The sequence below is a fragment of the Corvus cornix genome, chromosome 3 (assembly GCF_000738735.6).
Source record: "Corvus cornix cornix isolate S_Up_H32 chromosome 3, ASM73873v5, whole genome shotgun sequence".
NCBI classification, from domain to species: Eukaryota; Metazoa; Chordata; class Aves; order Passeriformes; family Corvidae; genus Corvus; species Corvus cornix.
In genome coordinates this window covers 28,351,587-28,370,795 of record NC_047056.1, presented here as the reverse complement: position 1 = coordinate 28,370,795, position 19,209 = coordinate 28,351,587, and the positions used below count along the sequence as shown (strand labels likewise).

Here is a 19,209-nt window from a genome sequence, read left to right as displayed (position 1 = left end):
TCTATGCTAAGCATATGGAGCAGGGATTTGAATTCTGACAGGACATGTCCTGTGGGTCAGGAATTGAACTTCTGCTGCCTCGGCATAAGAATCCACTTGAACCTGGGCACAGGGCATGCACTAATGGCAAGCTTAGCATAACTCAAGAGATGCATTTAATACAGATTTCACCTGCAGCTCTAAGCTACTTAATGTCAGTCCAAAAACAACAGCAGAGCACCTGTATCTTCTCTGTCAAAGACTCTCACTAGATGCAAGAATAGAGCTGCACAATACCAACATTATAGGAGGAAGGGAGAGAGATAAATAATGAGTCCAGCAGAATGAAGAAACTGAAAGTTAAAACTCAAAATAGCAAGGATGAGGAAACCTAGAATAAAGATGACACAAGTGCAAAAGCATGGAATAGAAGATAAAATTTTAGTCCCAGCTCTGCTGCTGGAAGACTTGTGGACCATCTCTGCCCCATGTCTGCAGCACTGGGACTTTAACACATGGTTAACAATGTCTGTTTCTGGTGGTAAAAATGCAACTGCAGCATCTGATAACACCAGCCTCTCCTTGTGAGGTCCCAAATGCTTCAAGGTGACTGACTTAAGGCATCTGATTGTGGTACATTGGGGACTGAGGAGGCACTTGCAAGAGCACAAGCGAAAAGAAAAACTGACTTCAGCCGTAGTATCCCGGGATCCTTCTATCTTCATCCCTTTACCTCTGTCGATCTGAGCAAGTTCCTGGTTCTCTCCCTCAGAGTCATCGCTGTCCTCATCACTTGGGGGATAGGAGATCTAGGGGACAAGGAGAAAGAAAAGGCTTCATTGAGAACACTGAACATTGCCCTGCTGCTGCCCAAGCCACTTCCCGCACCCTCCCCCTCTCATATCCTGCAGGCATCCACCCCACCTAACCACACACACCCAGCCATAGCACCTCCCTGTATACACGTCCTCATCTCCCAACCCCAATCTCCCACTGTATCCTCTTACTTTCAGCAACACAGAACACACAGCCTACTGCTGTCTCCACCATACTGCACTGCCAACTCTTTCCCAAGCACAATGAACATATCCTGCCTTTCGCTTCCCAGACATGTAGCTTATAACCATCATGGCCTACCACATCCACATCACGTGGATAACTGAATCTCCAAAATCTCCACTGCCGAGATAAAGACACATCCTGTCAGCAGCACTATCATCTTGCAAGGCACCCACAAATGGAAGTGGCACGTTAACTTTAGCCATCCTGTGTATGTACCCACACTTCCCCCTTGAAGTTCACACATAAGCCACCACAGAACAGACTCGCCTTGCTTTCCTACAGGACAACCCTGAAGTATTTAATAGAAATAAAAGAAACATGATTTCACAGAAATGCAGACAATACTGTTATGCTGTCCCCTCCAGGAGATAATTTACAGTACCACTGAGCACCCTTAAATGCTCCAAGAGTAATGACAATTCACATATTTTGTCAATATCAAGACTTTTCAGGAACATTTGCTCTGTGTCAGCCAATGGACTTCAAACCACTCACTCAAAACAAGCCTAACATTGAACAAACCTGGTAGCTGCCTATCGAGAGGGTTGAGAGATCTGAAACCAAGCTTTTATAGGTCAGATAGATCACGCTGCTTCTGAGTTTCCTACACAGAGGAAACCCTACCTATCTTGTTCCTAAAGTGACTTTTGTTTGGCTGCATAGAGCCTACCTGGAAGTTATTAGATCAAACCTCTGAGCTACACAGCTTAGTATGTGTCTCTGGCAACAGCCAAAACCAACTGAGTCAAAGGAAGATGCAATACTTAAAAGAAACCTTTATAAGAAACAGTTCTGGAATAATACGATCACCGCAAGATGAACTTCATTATTCCTTACACCTTTTTATTCAGAATAACAAACACTGCTGTCATTCTCAGCTGGCTCAAGCTACTTGCTCACAACAGAATCCAGTGGCAATACATTTCAAAATGTTACATGCTGTGTTTCCATTTTAAGTGTCATGGGCTGTGCTTGACTTTTATGGAAGAAGAGGCAAGCATGCAACCATTACACTGATTTGAACCTTTTTTACCTCCACCACCCTGGGGAGATGTCTTTGTAGTGCTTCAGCAACCCAGAGACACAGAAGAGTAGCTACACTTAACTAGGTGTCTATGAAAGACACACTGCTGATGCAGATAAACAATAACAGTGGAGAAATTCTGATTGATACTGAATTTGACAGCTATTAAATCAACACACCTATTTTGTGATTATCCTCCAGGATTGTGTTTGGAGGGTTTTGTTCCCCCAAAAGCATGTTGACACCTGTTTTCCCCTCCTTTTTTAGAACTACCTTTTGCTCTTCTGTATTTACACTGCCCTTTGAGAAATCAAAATATATTTTCCTTCCTTGCTATTCTTTAAACTACATTCTCAGCTGTCAAATGATGAATTGGGCAAGTCAGATTTCAGATTTATCCCCACTGCAGATATTCCTGAAGTAAATGCAGGACGTTGTTTTTCCTACTACAACTATAATTTTCTTGTATGTGTTCACACACATGCATCATTTAATAAAGGCAGCTGGCACTGAGGAACACTGCCAAACACAGAGACTTCTAGTTGTCCCCAGAGCAGGTATAATACCTTGTTTGTACCATGGTAGTTCACAGAGGGGACAGCTGACACTGAGGTGCCATTGTGTAACTGCTGTACAGACAGAGGTCCTGTCTCTGTTACAAAAGCTAAGGCTCCCATTCTAACTTGAGAGGTACTGACCTTAGTCTGTCCCTCATTCCCACATAAAAACCTTTCATTTGGACATGGCAGGGTTTTCAGTGAGGTTTAGCAGCTCTGCGTGGGAAACCTAGCAGCTTCAGTTTTTGTACAATGTCAATACATGGCATGGCACTGCTTCCAAAAAAAGAGGCAATGAAATCTAGCACATGCAGGTCAAACAGCTACTGCACAATGTCACTGGCTTGAGATGCTTAAGATAGGAGTTGGATTTGAGTCAATGATTGACATTTGAAGGTCTTTGTGCCTACCAGCCCTGGACTTCCAAAACACTCACTCTTCCCTGTGCAAGTGCAATTTTGACAGCTCTTCGTCTCATATGGGTAACTCTCCTCTACTGAGCCCTCCACAGTCCCTCAGGCAACCAAAGACCAATTCCCTTGCGAGTTGCCTTAAACACTTTGCTAGAGGCTTTCTTCAGAGCACCTGCAAGAAAAATCTCTTTCAAACAAGAGACTCTAGCTTTCATGCTCCCTAACAGAAAACCATCATTCATAGTAGGCTAACCATTAATCTTGCAGAGTTGAAATTTTATACCTGAAACTCCTTGCCACGACACCCCACACAGGCAAAGATTAATGAAAGATCAAAAAAACTATTCTCTCTCTGGATAACACAACTTTCCAAAAACTATACATTTGTGGAATCAAAGGCTAATGCTCTGACTAGCTGGAGATATATATTCTCTCCCTTGATTCTTCCCAGGCTTTAACAGTAACCCTCCCCTAAACATTCAGAAACATTTCACTAAACACAGCAGTACTGCCTTCAGGCCTCCAGCCTCCCTTGCACAGTCCCTGTCATATATTTGCCACAGATTTACTTTTGTCCAAGGCAGTACAGCCCCATTTTCCTCAGAAATGGCACGGCTATAGCAGAAAATTTAAAAACTCCATGTCAAAAGTCCCACCAGATCATGGCTTCATTCACAGCGCATCAATTGCAGAACTGTTTAGACTGAAAGACACCTCTTGGTATCACGGTAGTCCAAGCTCCTGCTCAAGCTGGAACAACCAGAAAGGTTGCCAGGACTGTGTCCAACACACACTGTGCCTTAACATGCAAAATTGAAAAGAATAAAATAAAATCTTCAATTCACATAGATGTGTGAATGTTTGCAAACTATGGCACAAAAGAAGCCAAAAACCAAAGGACAGGTGCCCCATCCACCCTTCAGTCTTTCTTCAGGAAACGCATCAGAAAGCAGCCTCGTGTTGATGAGGATCTCAGTGTTACACCTGGGTTCTTCAGCTATGGCACCTGATGTGCCTTCTGTCAGGATAAGGACTCCTCCCATGCCAGATGGAAACATGCACTAACCTCCCCATGCATTTCATTTTTCATCCATCTCTAGTAAGGAAATATGGGTTTGTGTAAAATAACCAGATGGTATTTAAGGAAAACTTGAGTGTAAAGCTTATACCTTTGAGGCAGTTTTAACATGAAAGACAAACTAGCAGATACAAGAAAAAACTAGAGATAGAAAAATATGTCTTTCTCATCACACTGACACTTGTCAACTGAGTAATGATAACTAACTGCAGTTGAAATTGCCCAGGTCCTAAAGGGTCACATCGCCCTTAAAGTCTAAAGCTCTGAAATGCATCAGACAATAAAAAAGTCCCACTATGCTAAAGTGGAGCTCCTCTTGGTTTGGCTTCCAGAAGAGAAATTATCCTGCTATCATACAATCAGAAGTAATGACATTAAGAATCATCTGTGAGCTTACAAAGGATAAGGAATCTCACTTCTAAGGTAGAATAAAACTCTCCCAACAGGCTTCACTTAAAGGCTGCATTGTCCTAAAAACCTAAAACACCAACAGCATGGTTTGGTGTGGTGGAGGTGTATTCATGAGGAAGAGATAATATAAAGATACAACTGACCACAGGCAACCCCTTGTTCCCAGCTTGAATGAAGAACGCACACAGGCAGGAGGGCATCATTCCCAATCTCCCTCTGGGAGTGAGGGAAGGAGGGAGTTACCTCCAGGGAGGTGGTTTTCCTGGCAGAAGCCAATACTGGCTGTGCTGCACATATAAGGCTATTTGTGACACAGGCTATTTGTTAACTTCAGGCCAGCCACTCCAGGGAATCTCTGTGACTACGTAAAATCCCCTCCAAGAGCCCTGGAAAGAGACTTTGCTGAGTTGGTCTCACACACTGGTTCCTGGCACAAAACCAGAAAGCAATGGATGACCTCAACAATGACTACTGATATCTCTGCGATGGGGAACTGATTTCCATTTCTTCAGACTTCAGACTGGAGAAATGAAACTAGTGCTCACTTACCTCCCCCCCACCACACTGCCTACAGAGCAGCTGCTACAGACATGGGCAACCTACAGCACAGGGCTCTTCTCAATTTCCACTGCTTGGCTTTAGCAAAAACATTTCACTAAATTTCCCTAGTGTTATTTTTCCAGGTCAACAACTGGTGCAGTTGCCATGGGACACTGCCTGATCTTGAACGAGGGAGGTGCCATCCTGCCAATTATAAGAAACTCTGAATTAGAGAGAGTTGGAAAACAAGGTAGATGATGAGACATGGAAAGGCAGTTTTGAGCCATGGAACATGAGGAAGAAGGAAGGAATGAGTCAAACAGACCTTCAAATTAACATGCAACTCCTTTCCCAAGATCTCCTTTAATTTTGAGAGATACTCAGCATTACAGGGAGAATTTATGCTAGTACAACAGGCTGGTTCTCTCCTCAAGAAAAGTTGCCAAGCTGAAGTTCAGTTCAATCTTCAAACATGCACATGTGAGACATGACTACCCAAGCTATATCTGGGATTTACAGCTGGGGTCCTTCAACAGCTAAACTCCCAGCCAGAATCATCCTGGTTTGCAAAAGCTTTTCTAGAGTATTTTTTCCACATTATGTTCCTTTTTAATTTTCACAGTAGGTGTGCCTTCCAACTCTATTCCCCATTTCCTTGCAAATGGCTACAGTTCAAACCCAGGGTTCATAACCCTTGAACATGGTCTTGCTTGACAGAGCAGCTGAGTCAATGAAAGCAGGGATGGGCCAGTGGGACACAGCACTCCCTGAGGCTCTTGTTTCTAGGCCTGCTCCATGCCAAGGACAGAAAAATTCCTATTGTAGGAATGCCATCTTCTAAATGGAGCTAGAGTGTATTTAATTGTCTGTGGTTTCACAGATCTGAGGGAAGCAGAGAGTCACTCCAGGTAGCCAAATCTGCAACGTTTTAATAGTCCAGTTATTATTTTTGTTCAGTGCTTACCATTCTCAGACTGCCAAACATGGTGACTGGCAACACTCAGGGTGCAGGTGGTAACAGTCATTAACCAAAGAACATGGAAACCAAGCTTCTGCTCTGAGGAGCAATGACCAAACTGCATTTCCAGAAGCATGGGCTTAAACTGGGTTGCCTAGATCTTGAAAGGAAGGCACAAGGCTTACACAGAACAGTGAGGATATGAGTGGTGCATGGGTGTGAGGAGGCACATGCTTGGTCCTCTTACTGTTTTAAATCGTCTCCCTCATCCACCTGCACTTTCACAAATACATATGTGTGTTTTGACCATACTGTCTACAGCTTCTGGGAAGAATTTACCCCTGTGGACAAATCTGACTAGAACTAAAGCAGATACACTACCCTAGACTTGGGGATCCTCATCTGCGAGTGGAATAAACCAGAGGACTCTATGCAGACAAGAGCACAGCTGACTCTCTGCACTCTCTCATCTGCCCCACATCGGTTCTCTTTGCAGCAGACAGAGCGTGCAAACCTCTTTCTCAAAATCTTCCCCTGCTCTTCCCAGGGCTAAGCTGAGATGATTTTGCAGGGGAAGACTAAAGATAGAAAAACCAGGAGGTTTACAAAATAAAAACCAACCAGACAAAAACCCCCAAGAAACCAAGAAAGTCCCGATGCTTCACCATTAATCCAGAAAAGCATGTATACAGCAGCAGTGAGCCTATGGTGCTTGAATACGTGGAGTCCACAGCCACCAGAAACTGGATACCCCATGTTCCCTGTCCTGGGGAAGTGAATGCAGCTGATGCCTACAATTGAGACTCCTATCCACCCTGGTCTATTCTTAGAAACTCTGGGCAAATATTGTTACAAGAGTGCAACCAAGACCATGCTTTTAAATTCCACACAAAATAGAAATAAGTACTTGCAAACAAACTAGAACAGACTCAGTTCTACCAATGGTATAGGCACCCATATGGATGCACACTCCTCCTACCAGGCATCACACATCTGTGACAACAAAAGACACAACATGAATGCTATCAATTAAAAAATTAGTCTTTAAAAGGCCTCCTAGGCAAAAAACACCCAGACTCTGTTCCTTAGCACCCAAAATACTCCAAATCTGAGAGAACCCCATTCAGTTTATTTATCCTCAAAGCCACTATGAGAACAAGAATCTCTCTGATTAAACATAGCTGCAGTCACGTTTGGGGCCATGATTTCAAAGGTTATAAATTTCACTTGTTAAAAATACAGATAAAGCAAAATCACTACAGCACTCACTCAGCAGGTGGATGGGGTCTGGTAACAAAGGTGTTACCACAGAAATAGAGCCTTTAATCCTTCAATTTCCTTCTTGACTTCCCAGACTACTGTGTTCCAAAGTAAGACTGCTTCTGCAGTATGGGAGCCAGGGGAATAGTGCAGCTCCATGCTGTGATATGTATCACTCTCTCTGGTAGCAGGAACTTACACAAAATTCTCAAACTATCCCTATGTTGTTAGCTTAAGAGGCTAGTTAAGTTTTATAGCTCTTCCTACAAGTGACAGAAACCATACACTACTCCAACTCCACTTCTACCTGCAGGTAAAGCTCACAGATGTTCCACTTCCCAGTAAGTGTCCCACAAATCTCCTACCCTCCTCCCACACTCAGCTTCTGCTCCATACAGACACCCAGCACAGCCTGGCCTCAGGTGGCAGTCACCTGCATGGACCCACACTATGAGTTTCTCAACAGCCCTGTTACTCTACTTACAGCTTTGCTGATGCGATGAAGAGAATTATGGCTAATTCCTACCCAAGTTTCAAGGATTCTCATGGAGGCTGGCATTCACCTGTTCACTTTCTCATCCTATGAGGGAAGACAGCATAGCTCAGATGAGAACTAACAAAGAAAAAGGTGGCAAAGCGTTGGAAAGCACCCATCAGAAAGAAGCAGCAACAGTTGTGCTGCAAAGAGATCCCTTTCCAAAGGGGGTCAACTGCCCTGACGGCTCTCAGCTTGGAGCCCTTGAAGCCTGGCTGACACCCAGCAGGAGCAGTGTTATTCAGCAGTGTTGACACCACAAAGCACAGCAATCTGGAAAGACAAAAAGGACCCTGAAGGATTAAAGACCATTACAGGGCCTCATCCATGCTGCACTAAGATACAGTGACTTAGCTTCATCTGTAACTTACAGCCCATTTGCTGCTAAACCTTAGCTCCAAATAGTCAGATTAAAAGCAAAACTATTTATCACAGGCTGACAACCCTCTCAGACATAGGGAGTTCTAGGGGCACCTAGAACTGGAAGGGCACCTATAATAGCTGATCTTATCTGTAGTGCATTTACTCAGGGAGGGAGGATGGGAGCTGACTGCTCACACCAGTGCCAGCCATTCCTGCCTTGGCCACAGGGATTTAAAGACACTCCTCCCGACTCATACCCTACCCCCACCGGCGTAGCTCAGTTACCATATTGCTGTGATGGGAAAAGGTTTCTTTGCACAGGCCAACTTCTCTGGCAGTTTACAGCAACTCCTCAGCATTCCATGAGTCCTGTCAACCAGGGAAGCACGGCTGACAGCAGCTGGCATAAACAACACATCTGGTAACAGTTTTTCCATTCCCTACTCAAAAGACTCAGAGGGCAACTGCCTTTGCCCTGAGATACTTCCTTAGCAGAGGAGAAGCTGCTTGTGTTAGGAGACCTCACTCGACACTCACCTCTGCTCAGCCATAAAGAACTACATTAGCCGCATTTGCAAACACAAGGAACAATGCCTTACAGTCAGGCTGGAAAATACATTTGGAGCACATGAGACATTTCAGGCTTCTCCTCCTCTCAAAATCTCACATTAACCCCTCTGAGTGCAAGCAGATGAGAGCTGTTTCATCTCTATGGATTTACACCAAGCTTCTTGTGTTTTATCAGAGAGCAAACCAGTAGGATAATCCTTTCAGACCAGGTCTTTGATCCATCTGGTCAGGCACCTTCGAAGTAAGAGACAGGGACATGTTATAACTTGCAATGGCTCTCACTGCACCAGATTCTTTCCTGGTAAACTTTGTGTGATTCCAAGTGGTTCCTAGTTGGGAAAATCTGACAAATGGGTTGTCAGATCGTCCCGCACATGGAGGGATGGGCTAGAGATGAGCACACAAAGACAGAATTTGAATAATCACTTTCTTCTCCAGTATACAACACAGAAGGCACAAAATTAAATTAGTATGAAGTAGGTTCTAAATAAACAACAGATGATCATTTGGCAGTGTGTAGTTAAGGTGTGAAATACTTGCCACAGGATGTTCTGGATGCAAATACCCTACACAGATTTGGTGGTGTAAAATGAACAGGTTTAGGTAAAAGAAGCCTACTGGATTACTAATGCAGGAGATGGGATACTGGGGGAAACTGTAGGTCTAACACAGGATGGATGCTCCTAAATCCGATTCATGGAAGAGGGACACAGAGTACCATGCATTTACTTACAATGTCACAATGTAAGGGAGATTCACAGAGCAAAGTGTAACAGTGCTCCTTCAGGTCAACTCACCCCACCACAGAGTGCTACTGAGACAGTGTCCAAGCACCAAATACTAAACTAGCATGCCCACATATCAGTTTGGGGGCAAGATGGGAAAAGCTGCATTGCACCGCAGCCCTCTGCAAAATACCATTGAGCAGTTTCCCAAAAGTGATTGGTTCTGTCCAAGCCAGAACAAAAAGGGTTCTCTGAGAACAAAAATCTGTACATGGAATCTGCTGATTTTTCAAGCTTGTAAATTACTTCAGTTTATATGCTTCACACCAAATACCTCTGTTCTCTCCTCTTAATTAGCCTTTGGCCATAGAACTTTATTTCCTTGGAATAACCAACTCATAGGAGTAAAGAAAAAAAAGAAACACACACAAGAACAGTCTGGCTGCAGACAACTGTCTGGAACAACCACTTGGCTTTGTGTGTAATAACTAGGTGACAGGATATGGAAGGATTATTTGCAACTTTTCCAGCTTACATCCAGACACTCTCAGCAAACTGGAGAACCTAGCTGCCTGTCTGGCACCTTTCCCCAAGATGGGAAATTCCCCATTCAACCAAAGGAAATTTTATTCTCATCTTATGCCCATATAGAGCTTGGCAGATTGTGGCCTGTCATGCCAAGAAATAAGGATATCAGTTAAATAAAAACCATCATGCATCATGGAAACAATGTGACCCCATTAGGAAGGAGTAAGATGAGACAGATTGCTGAATAAAATAGGTGTGAAGGGATAGGATCTTTGTGCTATCAGCAACTCCAATTGTGTGATCTCCTCGAAATCCTGGCTCAAAACCAGGTTTGTAGCCAAGACAAATCAATTAATCAGCTACCAAGCAATAGTTTGGTCCCTAGAAATATGAGAAACCAAGGCCTGCCTATTCTCATTGGGGACATTTACGAATATTAAGGTATTTGGACATCTCCCAAATACCAGGGATCTCCCATCCTTTCATACATCTAAATTCAGGTAAGGACCATCTACCTCGAAGTCAGGCAACAAACCTCAGGTGAACCTATCCATGAAATGGGAGACATGACTAATAAAAGCCTCCTCTGGAGACCTAACTCTAGACTTTGGTTTTTCCTCCTCAGAAAGTGTTTCAGTAGGTCTTCTCATATGGGCTGATGCTGGAACTAGGATGGGCAGGTGAATCCAGGCAAAGCTGTAGAGGACTTTTCTCAGGTGTGTTTGCTGGGTACAAAGACTGACCAACCCAGTCGTGCTGTTTGAGGAAGGTAACCCATAGCCTCACAGTCTACCATGCCTTAGGGATACCTCCCCGAGTTTCACCACATCTCCTCGCTCACAACACTCATCTGAAGGGTGCATGCCAGTGGAGCACAGGCATTGATCTGCTCTCAGCACCACGGCTCAGGCCTTGGCAAGCTGAAGTGGCTCTGCAGCAGGCTGAGCCTGGATGATGAACTGCTTGGAGAAGTGTGCCAGGGGAGGAGAGGGCTGGAAACAAAGAAACAAGGGGCTAGTCCACACCAGCTGCTTTGTAAAGCACACACAGAATCTTCTTTGGGCTTTTAGCCCCTGCCACCCTTAGATAACACTCCACTGTGCTAACACAGAACAACTAGAAAGAACCAGGATTTGGATTACTGCACATGCAGCCATGTGGCAACTTCAGTGTAAACTTACTAAGCAAGATACTTTCTCACATACACATCCAACAGGAAGTTTCCAGAAGCATCCATGGTATTTCACTCTTCATGAAGCCATCAAGGATGGACTAGAGAACTAATCATGTGAGCTCTTCACATGGGTACTCTGTTATGGCATTCCCATTGTGCTAGAGCTTCTCAACGGGATAACAGCAAAAGTTCACCTGGCTGAGCACGTGGTGTGCTGCACTGATTACAGAGGAGATTAAAAAAATTAAAAAAAAACCAAACTACTCACCATGTAAGATCTGCTCCCTCTGCCTCAGCCAGCTCCCAAGACGCCCCAGCCTCAAAACACCTATCCTACAAGGACTGAACAATTCAGTGTGACATATAGACTTAGGTACATATGGATGCCAGGTCTGTGTCCAAACAGACCAGCCCATGGCAGAAAGGAGGTTATAATGGGCACAAAAACCAAGAACATAGCAAGAGAGGGAAGAAATGCCTAGAGACACCCTGAGCTGTCCACCCCCAAGGAGCGACCACGCTGATCCAGAAGAAACCTTCTCTGAACTGTGCTTCACCTGTTTGTTGCATCCCCACAGCTTGGGCAGCCCTGTGCCCAGCCTGGCACGGAGACAGCTCTGCATAGGTCACGCTGGGCCGTATGTCCTTTACATCGACTTTTAGGCCTGGGTCACAGCAGAGTTCACTGCACAGGGAATGCTTTCAGTGCAGATAAAGGTCACAACTAATTGGCTTTTCTCGAAATCCTTGCCTGGGTGTTCACGCTGAGTACTTGTGGGTGGTGCTGGTGCCTATTCACAAACAGCTTAGCTGGCTGACTGCTGGTCACCGGTGGCAGGAGGACAAACAGGCTCTGCCCACGGCCACGCACAACAGCTCCTGCCGCAGAACACGGCCCGAGCACACACATACCTGTGATGCTGGTTGCTAGGAAGAGCTGGGTCACCCAGCAACCTGAATCCCACTCAACCGGAGAACAGGAGCTACAGATAAAGGCACGGGGGTAGGAGGGGTTGGTGCTGCCTACAATGTGTGTGGGAGTGTTACTTCCCACTGAAAAGGGAACACAGCCCTTGGTCTCCATTCTGAGGAATCCAAACAACACTTCTGTGACCTCAGGCATGCTCCAGGAACAGACAGAGAAGCTGGCCAGGCTGACACATTACAGCAGTGGTGCCCTGCCCACCCACCACTCCACAGAATTCTCCTAAGCGGATGCAAGCCTTGCTTTTTGCTGTAAAAAAAGGTGAACCCACTTTTTTGTGACAGCCATATAATTAAAATAAATAATGACCTGGTTCTGCTTTCTATTTTCACCTCAAATATGAGCTCTTTTCATGCTCAGGAAAACGTTTAGCATCCCAAACAGTGCAGCAAATTTGGAACTTGGAGGACAATGCATGACAGCGGGAAATGAAGAACTGCACTATCCAGCAAAGAAAAATAATCAGTTTTCACTGAAATCCCAAAGTTAAATACATAGCACTGACTTTTCAGAATTTAGTTTTTCATTCAAATAAAATTCAAAAATTGGGAAATACAAGGAAAAGTAATGAGATTTCTTTGTGCCTCTGGGAGGTGGACTTTTTTTCAAGCTAGTCCATAGTTTCCTATCAGTCATAAAGGCAAGCTGAATGTCTCAATGAACTACCCCAATGTCAGTGAATGGCCTATCATGCTGTATTTGCAGTATCTGCAACTTGTCTGAAGTACCACTCTTTGGAATTAAGTCTGTACAGGAGATTATCAGTGCTGAATGTCTGCACAGAAAAGATGACAACCCTTAGAGATTCAGACCTTCGAAGCCAAGTAGAAAGAATTGCAAAGCCATTATTTTACAATGCCTCAGGCAGAAGTTTCAAAAACCCAAAGCTTAAAGTGTCTGGGATTGCCTGTTCTATTCTTAGCCTTAGCTAAGTATCTACCACAGCATTTCAAACCCACTAACATATATATTTTTAGTCCAAATTATCACAAACATAACTTCAGGCATATTCATAGATAATCCAAAAGTCAAAATTGTACTTACACACTTAGATTTGTGCGCTTGTGTCTTTCCTGAGATTACAACAAACCAGAGGCATCTAACACAACCAGTTGATGTAACAGGAAGAAAAGCAAAGTTTCAGTATAAAACAGAGTCCTCCAGCTCTAGAGGAATGAACTTGTTTGATGGGATCTGCTGAAAACTCCAGAAAGGAGAGAAAACCTGCATACACCACAGCAGACAAAGCTAAGTTTTCCCTGTGCCAAGCTGAAGACCTGTGACACATGACAAGCAATCAGCCCAAAGAAAGACAGAAATCAGTCTGTGGTCATTCATAGTAAGCACGAGCACTTATGCAGATCTTTGAAAGCACACCCACTGTGCATCAGTAACAACACTACTCCACTCTCTTTTGGTCTAAGGAGAAAAAAATAACACTCCCGGCTCTGCAGAGTAACAAGCTACCACAGGGACAGTGACTCAGGAGTCACTGCCTGCAAGCTTGAGGTTCACTTTGCACGGCCAGCTGAATCCCCTTCATACAGGGAGGATGAAGATGATTTCCAGTTGCCCGTCAGGGCTGGCCAGCCAGCCCAGACTCTCATAGCCGATTCCAGATACACATGCCAGTAGAAAATAACTGAGATGACTTTCTGGTCCCCAGTGCTGTGTATGCACACATACAAGCTGCAAGGGTACATGAGGAGAGCTGACACAGTGGCTTTGTTAATGCCTAGCACACAACTCCCTTTAAGCAAGTATAAGGCTAAAATTATGTGGAAGAGAAATGCAGTTCTCTGTCACCACAACACTCACATATGACTTCATACCATTGATCAAGGAAGTGACAAACATGTCTGAATTACTTCTGCCCAGGACCAAAATGAATATGCCAAGTACATAAGTAATTTAACAACTGTTGTGGATTAGAACATCAGTTGTATCACCTCCAAAGTTATTTGTGTCAACAGCAAAGTTGGAATGAAATTGCCACCTTTAAAGTGCTCAGTTTTTTTCGGCTGCATGTTCCAGCCAGTTAATTTTTTAACACACCACAATCCAACTGTTTCACTGTGATAACACCTAGGGCCACTAATTAAGGGCTTAGTTTGACTGGCAATGCACAGACTTGTTCCAGCCAGATGCTCCATACCCCAAGGACCTTGCTTGCAAGCAAAGCTCAGAAAAGAGACACCCACACTTTAGCCACTACATAAATAGCAAAGCCACAAGAGTTAAAGAGAAACTTGGAAGAAACACATTTGTGTGAGAAATCCCTACCCCAAATTGTGGGGATGAACAAGATATTTGATTTGCAGAAAGCTCACAGAGTTGGTCAGAGAATACTTCTAAGGGCTCAATATCAGTACTCCATCACAAACCCACATGCAAGCCCAAGATATGCATTTTAAAAGCTCCTAGATCAGCCTGACTTATAGTTCAGAAAGTGTTTCTCAGGGCTACCAGTCCAAAACTATGAAAGGAAATAACAAAAAACTGTACTAGACTGTAATATTGGACAACTAACACACACCAAAAAAAAAAAAAAAAAAAAAAAAAAAAAAAAAAAATCAGGCCCTCAGTTACAGGCCCCTCTCACTTTCCTGGTTTGAAGCATTTCACTACAATATGGGACACTCCCCCTTCTCACTCTTTTTCTCCTGTCCCAACTGCTCTGGAACAGATCCAGTTGCCAGCTGTTATCAAAGATGACCCCTAACCTGTTAAGTCAGATCTGCTTCTGGTTTAAAAACAGCCAAAAAGGTTCCTGAATCTCGCCTAATCTCTAGCAAGTAACACCAGACCACTGAAGCAAGAGGTAGACCAAAGACTGAGTCACCAGGCAATTCCCTCTCCTTTCTTGGATTTAGCCACAGAAGCTGAGGGTTGAAGAGCTGAAGCTCTTAAGCTAACAGGCTGTGCTACAAACTACAAGAGCTCAGGAGCGGACACGCTGCCCCTGCTGCAGGGGCACAAGTGTCCAGTGGGAAGACATGTAGGAAAACTTGACACCCACAAGTCCACAGGCCCTGATGGGATGCTTCCACAAATGTTGAGAAAGCTGGAAAATACCATAGCTAGGCCATTCATGATCATCTTTGAAAGGTCATGGCAATCAGGAGAGGTGCCTGAGAACTGGAAGAAAACAAATGTTACCCCAGTCTTCAGAAAAGGCAAGAATTAGGAGTCAGGGAACTACCAGCCAGTCTGCATCACCTCAATCGCTAGAAATGTGATGGAGTGCCTCATTCTGAAGGCCCTGTGTATCCACATGGATGACAAGGAGTAGTCAGCATGAATTTACTAATGTCATGCCTGACAAACTTGACTGCCTTCTACAGTGAAAGAACTACCTGGCTGGATGAGGGGAGAGCAGTGGATACTGTCTACACTGACTCCAGCAAGACTTTCAACACTGTCTCTCACAACATCCTCATAGGCAAACTCAGGAAGTGTGGACTGGATGAGGGGACAGTGAGGTAGATTGACAACTGTTTGATGGTCATAATCAGGGGCACACTGTCTGGTTGAAGGCCTGTCACTAGTGGTGTCCCCCAAGGTTCAATACTGGGCCCAATATTGTTTAACTCATTCATCAATGACTTGGATGAAGGGGCAGATGCCTCCTCAGCTAGTTCACAGATAATACAAATCTAGGAGGAGTGGCTGATACCCCAGAGGGCTGTGTGACCCTTCAGAAGGGCCTCAACAGGCTGGAGAGATGGGCAGAGAGGAACCTCCTGAAATTCAACAAAGGGAAGTGCAGGGTCCTGCAGCTGGGGAAGAATAACCCCATGGACCAGCACAGGCTGGGGGCTCAGATGCTGGAAAGCAGCTCTGCGGACAACAACCTTGGGGTCCTGGTGGGCGACAAGGTGTCTGTGAGCCAGCAGCGTGTCCTGTGGCCAGGGAGGCCGGCGGTGTCCTGAGGTGCACTGGGATGAGCACTGCCAGCAGGTTCAGGGAGGTGATCTGTCCCTCTGTTCAGCCCTGGTGAGGCACACCTGGAGCGCTGTGTCCAGTTCTGGGCTCCCCAGTACAAGAGAGACATGGAGCTGCTGGAGCACGTCCAGTGGAGAGTAACAAAGATGGTTAAGGGACTGGAATATCTCTCTTACCAGGAAAGGCTGAGGGAGCTGGGCTTGGTCAGTCTCAAAAAGAGGCAACTGCGAGGGAATCTCATCAATGCATATAAATACCTAAAGAGGAGGTGTCAACAGGATGTCTCCAGGCTCTTCCCAGTGGTGCTGAGCAATAGGACAAGGGGCAACAGGCAGGAACAGATGCACAAGAAGTTCCACCTGAACATGAGGAAGAACTTCTTTACTGTGTGGGTGACCAAGCCCAGAGAGGTTGTGGAGTCTCCCTCACTGGAGATATTCAAGAACCATCTGGACACAATCCTGTGCCATGTGCTTTAGCATGACCCTGCTTGAGCAGGGAGCTTGGAACAGATGATCTACTGTGGTCCCTCTCAACCTTACCTATTCTGGGATTCTGTGAAGACAGCAAGGTCAGCTATCTTCCAAGGTGAGGGGCTCAAATTTGAACCCCAACTATCACACTTGAGAGCCCAGCCACCCTTATCAGAAACTGCTGGCTGAGCATGCTAACCCAACATCAGGTGAAGTGTCACACAGTCCCTCCCTTCCCACCATGGTGACTTCTGGAGAAAGGGAAATAAAGGGACACTTTCTGAGAGACACCAGCACATCTCCTGAGTCAAACTCCTCTGAGCAGCGCTAGTTGTCAACTGCCTAAAGCTTCAGTAAGGAAAAAGAGAAGTCCACTACATCAACACCCAAAACTTGCATATTTGTTGGTTTCACTTACAGAAGGCCATGGCACCCTCTCAGCTTCTCCAAGTGGGAAAAGACTAGGAGGACCTATCACAGCCACATTAAACCAATTCAGGACACATCATACAAAAATAAAACCTTACAATGGGCAGAAATTTCATCCTGAAAAGATTGCCAAAGCCTGGTTGCCAATCCAAGGTTGGTCAAATCCTCCACACTTGTAAAAATGAGTTGACAGTTTACCCAAGGACAGTCTCCTGGGACTTTGGCTGATTTCAATACAGTTGTAAGCTAGAAGCACAACAGCAGCTTGCTTTTCCTTGAATTTGGGAACCTCCCATAGAGGTCATAAAGTGCAAAAGCGAGTGGGCAATGAAGGAGAAGAGCAGCTAAGCACACTGTTATTAAAGCTCAAAAAGCTCTTGGTTTGGGTGGTGAATGCAGATCAATTCTTACTCTATCCAAACTTGATGCTCGTTCTCCACTTACAGGACTACAGACCTGATTCTATGCTCTCACCTAACTTTTCACTAGGTTTCAACGACAGCACACTGGACCTTTTAAATAATGCATATACCATACAAACCATAATACGTACAGACCTGCATAGACACAGACCAAGGCCAAGAAAGCAGAAGTCTGGTCAGTGCCTGGCAGCCCCACATCATGAGGGCAGTAGTGCAAAATGGTACAGACACTTGGCCTTGACACAGGGTCCATGCACAGCACAGGCACCAGAAGCTTCCACACTGCTCACCCCCTGTGACACCTACCCCAGGTCTATACCTGCAAGGAGCTCTGGTCCGACACCTAAGACAGAGCACTGCACACTCCATTAAGCAATTAGTATGCTGCTGCAAGGCTCAACCAAGACCAGGCAGCTGTACATGGTCCCCAAAGGCCTACAAAACAGATTTAAACCCAGAGTTTGCAAGTCTGGCTTTCTGCCCATACACATGTGTACCAGTCATTGTACCACTCCCCACTGCAGGCTGCAAAGACAGCTCTGATGGGCTATGCATTAGCCTTGCAAGCAAAGCACAGTGCAAGCTTAACTTTCTCCATTGAGCCTGCAAAAATGCAGACCACCTGTCTGTAGCACAAAACCTTGGCACTAATATGAACAAAATGGCTGCAGATGCCCACTCATGCACATTTTCCTGCATGCCTCCAAGCATCCTGAAGGCTGTATCTACCTCTGAGAGCGCCTTCCAAAGATTCTCATGGTTTCACAACCTGAGGCTCCAAGAGACAAACAATAAAGCTAAAGGAGATTGCAGCCATAAGGCCAAGAAACACAGTGTTAAAAAAAAATCCCTCACTGCTTCTGCAGATACTCTGCACTGAATCAATCCACTACAACCTAAAGCATTGTCCTTATTTTACTTCCAGAAATAAAATCTAACCCTGCCTCCCCTGAGAGCCACAGAACGTGCAATCCCCAGGGGAAGAAGTACAGCAAACTTTGTTAGAAACAGTGCTGATGTTTCATCAAAGTTGCCATCAGCCTGTCCAGAGTGACTGCGCAGAAGTGCAGCCACACGGCAATGAGCCTCTGTGTAACACATACAAAAGACTCCACTGGAGTCTGGTATACGGATCCCCAGCCCCCAACTCAAGCAACGAGGGCTGCTACTTTTCCCAGATCCCTTCTTTTATTTGGGGCCAGGTGCTACATTTCCCGCAGCACTGGTGCCAATCCAGAGTAACTCTGCTGATTTCACGGGATATTCCTTGATTCACAACAATTTTGCCAAACCAGGATCTGGTATTTTTTTCTCATTCGTCACAGATCCATTTTTATCCCGTGGTATATGGCTCAAAAATTCCTCTTTGTATTTTGCAGGAAAGGCTTAGACAGTTCTTATCCTGAATCTGTGATCCTCAGTTTTATTTTAAACATTAAAAACGGATGTAAGAAGAATCTGGAAAGCCATGGGTCAATGCAATGATCCAGTCTGCAAACTTCAGCTCAGATTCTGGCCTTCAGGACCCGAAGAGAGAGAAATGCAAATAACGAGCTAAAAGGCATTTTAGGTAAATCATGTTTGTACAGTACCTAGCACTATGGGGTTCTAGCCTGGCAAGGACTGGGAGGCCACAGATTGCACACATACAAAGGTATCTAGGCAAATGCCTACACGGTTAAATGTGAATCCCATCTAAAGGAAAACATTCTAAAAACCAGACAGATACATCTGTCTTCATACACCTTTCTGTATTATCTGAATTGTGCAGGGTAATT

General features: G+C 44.9%; 1 protein-coding gene across 5 annotated transcripts in view; it reads right to left on the bottom strand.

Moving 5' to 3' along the window:
* The window catches only part of LOC104685704, a 75,294-nt gene that overhangs the window by 40,491 nt on the left and 15,594 nt on the right, over positions 1-19,209 (bottom strand). For all 5 annotated transcript variants that reach the window (XM_019282424.2, XM_010393728.4, XM_039568787.1 and 2 more), the window contains one exon: positions 713-788. In XM_019282424.2, the coding sequence (XP_019137969.1) occupies positions 713-788 (76 nt within the window). The remainder of the gene's footprint in view (positions 1-712; positions 789-19,209) is intronic.